This window comes from Actinia tenebrosa, unplaced genomic scaffold, assembly GCF_029948245.1.
Source record: "Actinia tenebrosa isolate PJP-AT-01 unplaced genomic scaffold, QUT_ActTen_1.0 PGA_scaffold9__36_contigs__length_13948895, whole genome shotgun sequence".
In the NCBI taxonomy this organism is placed as follows: Eukaryota; Metazoa; Cnidaria; class Anthozoa; order Actiniaria; family Actiniidae; genus Actinia; species Actinia tenebrosa.
The window spans coordinates 12,662,306-12,671,778 of NW_028292586.1; the positions used below are offsets into that span (position 1 = coordinate 12,662,306).

The 9,473-nt window shown below is 37.1% G+C and overlaps 1 protein-coding gene across 1 annotated transcript; it reads left to right on the top strand.

Annotated features, from left to right (window-relative positions):
• Positions 1-1,382: 1,382 nt before the first annotated feature.
• On the top strand, positions 1,383-2,920 carry LOC148904881 (uncharacterized). The gene has a single exon (XM_089025238.1). It carries the CDS (start codon positions 1,470-1,472, stop codon positions 2,913-2,915), a length of 1,446 nt encoding a protein of 481 aa, XP_088881364.1. The 5' UTR covers positions 1,383-1,469; the 3' UTR covers positions 2,916-2,920.
• The last annotated feature ends 6,553 nt before the right edge of the window (positions 2,921-9,473 follow it).

The following is a 9,473-nucleotide window of genomic DNA, read 5'->3' on the forward strand; positions in this document are numbered from 1 at the left end:
AGCAAATGTAACAACCTGTAAATAAAATAAACTGTTTTGTAAAATGCAAAACTCATTTACGGAATTATAAATTCTTTTTTTTTAAAACATACAAAATACAAAAATTAAATTTCTAACGAATTCGAATAATAAACATTAGCTCGTTTTTTTTTGACTATTTTTGGGCAAAAAGAACGGACATAGCCCATGCATGGTTTGATCGATTTTGGGCCATTTTTCACTAACAAGGTTCGAATGGGGAAAGAAAAAAAAAAAAAGAAAAAAAAAAAAAAAGAAAAAAAAAAAAGGAAAAAAAAAAGAAAAAAAAAAAAAAAAAAAAAAAAAAAAAAAAAAAAAAACAAAAAAAAAAAGAAGAAAAAAAAAAAAAGCAACACAAGAAAAAAGCTCAAAAAAAATATGAAAATTGCCAAAATAGGTCATTTTTGACCATTTTTGGGCAAAAAGCATGGACTATAGCCCATGGTTTTGATCGATTTTGGGGCCATTTTCACACCTTTTGGGAAAATATGCATAATTCATGAAGAAAGCAAAATAGGTCATTTTGGGGCAAAAAGCATGGACTATAGCCCATGGTTTTGAATCGATTTTGGGCCATTTTCACACCTTTTGGGAAAATATGCATAATTCGTGAAGGATGCAAAATAGGTCATTTTTGAGCGAAAAGCATGGACCATAGCCCATGGTTTTGATCGATTTTGGGTCATTTTCACACCTTTTGGGAAAATATGCAATATTTATAAAGGATGCAAAATAGGTCATTTTTGGCCATTTTGGGGCAAAAAGCATGGACTATAGCCCATGGTTTTGATAGATTTTGGGCCATTTTCACACCTTTTGGGAAAATATGCATAATTCATGAAAGATGCAAAATAGGTCATTTTTGGGCAAAAAGCATGGACTATAGCCCATGGTTTTGATCGATTTTGGGCCATTTTCACACCTTTTGGGAAAATATGCATAATTCATGAAGGATGCAAAATAGGTCATTTTTGGGCAAAAAGCATGGACTATAGCCCATGGTTTTGATCGATTTTGGGCCATTTTCACACCTTTTGGGAAAATATGCATAATTCATGAAAGATGCAAAATAGGTCATTTTTGAACATTTTTGGGCAAAAAGCATGGACTATAGCCCATGGTTTTGATCGATTTTGGGCCATTTTCACACCTTTTGGGAAAATATGCAATATTTATAAAGGATGCAAAATAGGTCATTTTTGGCCATTTTGGGGCAAAAAGCATGGACTATAGCCCATGGTTTTGATCGATTTTGGGCCATTTTCACACCTTTTGGGAAAATATGCATAATTCATGAAGAAAGCAAAATAGGTCATTTTTGGCCATTTTGGGGCAAAAAGCATGGACTATAGCCAATGGTTTTGATCGATTTTGGTTCATTTTCACACCTTTTGGGAAAAATATGCATAATTCATGAAGAAAGCAAAATAGTTCATTTTTGGGCAAAAAGCATGGACTATAGCCCAGCTCTCGATATGAACGTGAATAAACTCTGCAGTAGTTCTCTTACGATAACTTCGATGCTTTCTTCTGATGATGAAGACTTAAGTTCAAGTAATGAAGGATCTAGTTTTTGTATATCTCCTCCGGAATTAAGGAGCGCTAAAGTTAATACGATAGCCAATGTTTCTACTAGATCATTGTCATCGATCGAAGCTCCATCACATACTGGTTCAGCTAGCTTAGCTCTTAAATCAGCTCTAAATGGAAGAGATCTTGATTCCCTTCATGTTTCGCAACTAAAGACTGAATTGGGGAAGAGGAACTTATCGAAATCAGGAAAAAAAGCCGTCCTGAGGAGGCGACTTAAGAGATCGATATCACAAGAACCAGCCGTTATTACGAAAGTTTCCCGCCAAAATTCAAATCCAAATCAAGAAGATAATCCTATTCGGCCTGACAGTTACCATAACTGCTCTAACCTTATTCAATCCTCAGTAAATAACCTACGACAGGAGCTGCAGCAGCAATTACAAGAAATCAATACTGAAGTTTCAAGGTTAAGAGAGGAATATAACAGTCACAGGAGTCCAAGTAATCTCGTAAGTGAAAACAGAGAACTCAGAGAGAAAGTTTTATTGCTTGAAAGGGAAAACCAGAAAGTCCATGAAGACAACAGGGCCCTGTTAACCACAATACGTTTACTTAATCTTGAAAAAGAAGAGGGTTTACAAGCAAAACCAATACCTAAAATTGTTATTGATGAGGAAAACAAGCCGAATTTGCATAAACCACCAAGTATTTCCTCCAGGGAATCCTCTGCCTTAACAGAAGCCAAAAATGAAATTCCAAATGCCCCTCGAGACAAAGAAACAAAGAAAATCAAGAAGCCTAGTGCCCAAAAAGAAAAAGAGCCTAATTACCCTAAAAGACCCAAACAAAAGAATGAATCCAACAGCACAAAGAAAGACATCTTCATTGTCGGCGACTCGATGATCAAATACTTACAAGGGCACAAGATGTCGAAGACTTCAAAAGTCAAAGTTTGGACATTTCCTGGTTCTACAACTGCCGATATGAAATATCACGTCAAGCCACTTATAAATAAAAAACCAGATGAAATACTCTTACATGTTGGCACCAACAGTTTACGCTCATCCAGTTCTGCACAAGCTTGTGCTGAAGAAATTGCCGAGTTGGCCTCCCTTGTAAATAACAACTCAACAAAGGTAGCTGTCTCAAGTATCATCCAGAGAAGCGACGACGAATCGCTAAACAGAAAGGCAAAAGAAGCCAACACCATCATCAAACAGCTTTGCGAAAGGAACAACTGGAACTATATAGAACATTCCAACATCAAGCCTGACGAACATCTAAACCGGAGTGGGCTCCATCTAAATAGATCAGGAACCAAACAGTTTGCAACCAATTTTATTAATTTTTTAAAGAAGACATAGGAACTAAATGTCATGGAGCCCATAGAGAAAGGGAACAAGGGTAAGTCACGTAATTTAGACAAAATATTTGGTCGTGGTTTAACAATGGCTTCCTTAAATATTAATAGCTTAGTTGCGCACATTGATGAATTACGGGTGTTTCTCGCCGCATCTCCCGAAATTGATATCCTGGCAATCAATGAAACTAAATTAGACTCTACCATTATGGATTCTGAGTTACATATAGAGGGTTTCGATATTGTCAGAAAAGATCGATCTCAGAATGGTAGAAACGGAGGAGGCGTATGTATTTACATGAGAAACAACCTGAGTTATCAAAGACGCGAAGACTTTGATGATGGGATCTTAGAACTCATCACTATAGAAATCTTTAAGCCACGATCAAAATCATTCTTAGTTAGTACTTGGTATCGCCCTCCCAACTCACCCCTCGAGTTATTCACGACATTTGAAAAGCTCATAGATAGCATTGACAAGACAAATCTCGATTATTATTTGTTAGGTGATATAAATTGCGATCTCTTAGAACTAACGAGAACGAACCTAGCTTCATCTAATTTAATGGATATTTTGGATATCTATGGGCTTTATCAGTTAGTAAATGAGCCAACACGTGTAACGCATAACACTAAATCATTAATTGACTTATGTGTGACAAACACTCCCGACAAAATTAGTAAGTCAGGTGTGTATCATCTTGGCATCAGTGATCACTCTTTAGTATTCATGACGAGAAAAATTCATTACGAGCCGTCAAAGGCTCGCAAAATTGAGGTACGTAACTTCAGAAATTTCGATCAAGACAAATTTTTGAGTGATCTCAAACAACTGCCATGGTCAGACATTAAGTCTTACGATGATCCGAATGATATGTGGATTCACTGGAAAACCTTGCTAACCAAGTGTATTGATTCCCACCTGCCTGTTCGCCACAAGCGTGTGGGAAGGAAAAACTCACCATGGATCACAACGGAGCTAATACAGAAAATGCGGTCACGTGACCAATTGAAAAGGAAAGCAATTTCCACTGACAGTGACCTATTTTGGAAAAAATACAAAGAATCGAGAAACAGGATTAATAACGAAATTAGATTAGCGAAGAAAAAATACTTTACGGAAAATTTAGCCCTAAATAAGTCTGATCCTCGGAAAACATGGCAGCTCCTTAATGATCTAAGTGCTCGAAAGGCTAGCAAATTTTCCGGCGTTTCCGAAATTAAAGTTGCCAATAAATCAGTAACCTCACCAAGTGAGATGGCCGAGATTTTCAATGAACATTTCACAAGTATAGGTCAGACTCTAGCCAACAAATTACCTCCATCTGACATTAAATTTGAATCATTTCTGAAACCTGCAACCGGTAAAACTTTCTCTATCCAACCTCCAAGTGAGCAAACTGTTTGCGACTTGTTAGGAAGTATAAAGGAAAAGAAAGCTGCAGGCTTGGATAACATACCCAACAAATTGCTAAAAATGTCCGCTTCTATAGTGGGACCATCTCTCACTGTGATTTTTCGACAATCTATTAAAATGGGCATTTTTCCTAGGGAGTGGAAAATAGCGAAAGTAACGCCTATATTTAAAAAAGGGGAGAAAACTGACCTAAACAATTATCGCCCAATCTCGGTCATTCCCACTGCTTCAAAGATATTTGAGAAGATCGTTTATGATCAACTATACGATTATTTGAATGAAAACCAGTTATTGACGGAATGCCAGTCAGGCTTTCGTTCCCTGCACAGCACTGTCACCGCGTTGCTCGAAGCAACGAACGAATGGTCAGTTAATATAGACAAGGGACTACTTAACGGAGTTATCTTCATAGACCTCCAAAAAGCCTTCGACACCATAGATCATGAAATTCTTTTGTCCAAACTATCGAATTATGGTGTAGATGAAGGCTCACTCAAGTGGTTCCGTTCTTATTTACTGACGAGGTCTCAGCTGTGCAGTGTTAACGGAAGTCTGTCTGAGCCTTGTACTGTGAGCTGCGGCGTACCACAAGGCAGTAATTTAGGCCCACTTTTATTTCTCCTGTATATTAATGACTTACCAAATTGTTTGGCGCAAGCCATAACAAGAATGTTTGCTGATGATACCAGCATCAGCTTTCATGGTAAAAATGTAGGAGACTTGGAACCAAGCATCAACACTGAACTCACTAATATACATCAGTGGTTGTTAGCAAATAAGCTAAGCTTGAATGTAGCGAAAACGGAATTTATGATTATTGGGTCCCGCCAAAAGTTCACAGCGCAATGCGATTCCACTATTAATATTGCGATTAATGGAACTAGCGTTAAACAAGTTGATCACACCAAATCTTTGGGTGTCACTATTGATAAAAACCTTAATTGGTCAGAACATGTTAACGACATTTCGAAGAAAATCTCATCAAGTATAGGGGCTCTAAAACGTGTTCGCCCATTCATTTCGACCGATAGTGCCATCCAAATCTACGAAGCCTTGATTCTACCCAAACTGGACTATTGTAGTGCAGTTTGGGATGGATTAAGTGATAAACTATGTGTTCAACTACAAAAGCGTCAAAATCGAGCGGCTAGAGTTATCACAAGATCTAACTATGACATAAGATCTAGCCATCTCCTTGACCAATTAAACTGGGATACACTTGCAATTCGTCGTAAAAAACAAAAAGCCCTACTAATGTTTAAAACAATGCAGGAACGTACACCAGTTTACTTACAAAACCTTTTCTCCGACTACCATACTAAATACAACCTTCGAAATCATGATAAAAAACTGTCAATACCTAAGCCACACACTGAATATCTAAAACGATCATTCAGTTATAGTGGGGCAAAATTGTGGAATGACCTACCATTAAATATAAAAGAGGTCATGTCAATACGAAAATTTAAAACGGAAATTGATAGTCTATACAGTAAGAAAAGTTGTAACTAAGGGCTCCACGGCAAACATGTAAAACAGTAACTAGCTTTTTATTCGTAAATCTTTACTTTTAAATATTTTTAGGCAATCGACTGATGTTTTTACCGTGGTAAAATAAAGAAGCTTCCTTCCTTCCTTCCTTCCTTCCTTCCAATGGTTTTGATCGATTTTGGGCCATTTTCACACCTTTTGGGAAAATATGCATAATTCATGAAGAAAGCAAAATAGGTCATTTTGGGGCAAAAAGCATGGACTATAGCCCATGGTTTTGATCGATTTTGGGCCATTTTCACACCTTTTGGGAAAATATGCATAATTCATGAAGAAAGCAAAATAGGTCATTTTTGGCCATTTTGGGGCAAAAAGCATGGACTATAGCCCATGGTTTTGATCGATTTTGGTTCATTTTCACACCTTTTGGGAAAATATGCATAATTCATGAAGAAACCAAAATAGTTCATTTTTGGGCAAAAATCATGGACTATAGCCCATGGTTTTGATCGATTTTGGGACATTTTCACACCTTTTGGGAAAATATGCATAATTCATGAAGAAAGCAAAATAGGTCATTTTGGGGCAAAAAGCATGGACTATAGCCCATGGTTTTGATCGATTTTGGGCCATTTTCACACCTTTTGGGAAAATATGCAATATTTATAAAGGATGCAAAATAGGTCATTTTTGGGCAAAAAGCATGGACTATAGCCCATGGTTTTGATCGATTTTGGGTCATTTTCACACCTTTTGGGAAAATATGCATAATTCATGAAAGCAAAATAGGTCATTTTTGGCCATTTTGTGGCAAAAAGCATGGACTATAGCCCATGGTTTTGATCGATTTTGGGCCATTTTCACACCTTTTGGGAAAATATGCATAATTCATGAAAGATGCAAAATAGGTCATTTTTGGGCAAAAAGCATGGACTATAGCCCATGGTTTTGATCGATTTTGGGCCATTTTCACACCTTTTGGGAAAATATGCATAATTCATGAAGAAAGCAAAATAGGTCATTTTTGGGCAAAAAGCATGGACTATAGCCCATGGTTTTGATCGATTTTGGTTCACTTTCACACCTTTTGGGAAAATATGCATAATTCATGAAGAAAGCAAAATAGGTCATTTTTGGGCAAAAAGCATGGACTATAGCCCATGGTTTTGATCGATTTTGGGTCATTTTCACACCTTTTGGGAAAATATGCATAATTCATGAAGAAAGCAAAATAGGTCATTTTTGGGCAAAAAGCATGGACTATAGCCCATGGTTTTGATCGATTTTGGGCCATTTTCACACCTTTTGGGAAAATATGCATAATTCATGAAGAAAGCAAAATAGGTCATTTTTGGCCATTTTGGGGCAAAAAGCATGGACTATAGTCCATGGTTTTGATAGATTTTGGTTCATTTTCACACCTTTTGGGAAAATATGCATAATTTATGAAGAAAGCAAAATAGGTCATTTTTGGGCAAAAAGCATGGACTATAGCCAATGGTTTTGATCGATTTTGGTTCATTTTCACACCTTTTGGGAAAATATGCATAATTCATGAAGAAAGCAAAATAGTTCATTTTTGGGCAAAAAGCATGGACTATAGCCCATGGTTTTGATCGATTTTGGGTCATTTTCACACCTTTTGGGAAAATATGCATAATTCATGAAGAAAGCAAAATAGGTCATTTTTGGCCATTTGTGGCAAAAAGCATGGACTATAGCCCATGGTTTTGATCGATTTTGGGCAGTTTTCAAACCTTTTGGGAAAGATATGCATAATTCATGAAAGATGCAAAATAGTTCATTTTTGGGCAAAAAGCATGGACTATAGCCCATGGTTTTGATCGATTTTGGGCCATTTTCACACCTTTTGGGAAAATATGCATAATTCGTGAAGGATGCAAAATAGGTCATTTTTGAGCGAAAAGCATGGACCATAGCCCATGGTTTTGATCGATTTTGGGTCATTTTCACACCTTTTGGGAAAATATGCAATATTTATAAAGGATGCAAAATAGGTCATTTTTGGCCATTTTGGGGCAAAAAGCATGGACTATAGCCCATGGTTTTGATCGATTTTGGGCCATTTTCACACCTTTTGGGAAAATATGCATAATTCATGAAGAAAGCAAAATAGGTCATTTTTGGCCATTTTGGGGCAAAAAGCATGGACTATAGCCCATGGTTTTGATCGATTTTGGGCCATTTTCACACCTTTTGGGAAAATATGCATAATTCATGAAGAAAGCAAAATAGGTCATTTTGGGGCAAAAAGCATGGACTATAGCCAATGGTTTTGATCGATTTTGGGCCATTTTCACACCTTTTGGGAAAATATGCATAATTTATGAAGAAAGCAAAATAGGTCATTTTGGGGCAAAAAGCATGGACTATAGCCCATGGTTTTGATCGATTTTGGGCCATTTTCACACCTTTTGGGAAAATATGCATAATTCGTGAAGGATGCAAAATAGGTCATTTTTGAGCGAAAAGCATGGACCATAGCCCATGGTTTTGATCGATTTTGGGTCATTTTCACACCTTTTGGGAAAATATGCAATATTTATAAGGATGCAAAATAGGTCATTTTTGGCCATTTTGGGGCAAAAAGCATGGACTATAGTCCATGGTTTTGATCGATTTTGGTTCATTTTCACACCTTTTGGGAAAATATGCATAATTCATGAAGAAAGCAAAATAGGTCATTTTTGGCCATTTTGGGGCAAAAAGCATGGACTATAGCCCATGGTTTTGATCGATTTCTGGCCATTTTCACACCTTTTGGGAAAATATGCATAATTCATGACGAAAGCAAAATAGGTCATTTTTGGGCAAAAAGCATGGACTATAGCCCATGGTTTTGATCGATTTTGGGCCATTTTCACACCTTTTGGGAAAATATACATAATTCATGAAGAAAGCAAAATAGGTCATTTTTGGCCATTTTGGGGCAAAAAGCATGGACTATAGTCCATGGTTTTGATAGATTTTGGGCCATTTTCACACCTTTTGGGAAATATGCATAATTCATGAAGTATGCCAATTAGGTCGTTTTTGGCCGTTTGTGGTAAAAAGCATGTACTATATATAGCCCATGGCGGTGACCGAAAAATGATGGATGCAGGAATTTCTGAGGGAGAGGGCAGGAACCTCTTGCACGAGGAGCGGATATCGGAATTTGACGGATAAATCTTATCCAGTGGACAAGTCGATGCTGTTTTTCAATAAATTTATCCACTCGATAAGATTTATCCGTCAGATGGCGCTATCCAGGCTTCGTACGACCGGACCTAGTATCAATGCTGTCCAACGTCACGCGCTTCCGTCTTTCCCTCCCCCCCCCCCCCCCCCCCCATGTGTTTTGAACTTGTTGTCAGAGAGAATAAAATCCTCCGCTGCCCGTCACTTTGGATGGAAATCATTTAACCATTTAGTTTTCAAAACTATAAATATTACTGAATTATCGAAGCGAATAAATACTTTCAGACAATAAAATTTTTCTAACTGATGTATAACTTTTTGAATAAATGAAAGAGTTTTCCAAGGTTGTTGAATTCTTGTATTCGAGTCGTAACGTGAATAGTTTCGGAATTGTAAGAAACTTCTTAGAAATAAAAGTTGTTCAACTTCATATATTTTGGCATGTGCACTCAT

Bases quoted from the DNA above. Each gene is read 5' to 3' on its own strand.
- LOC148904881 (XM_089025238.1), top strand. From the start codon at position 1,470: ATGGACTATAGCCCAGCTCTCGATATGAACGTGAATAAACTCTGCAGT.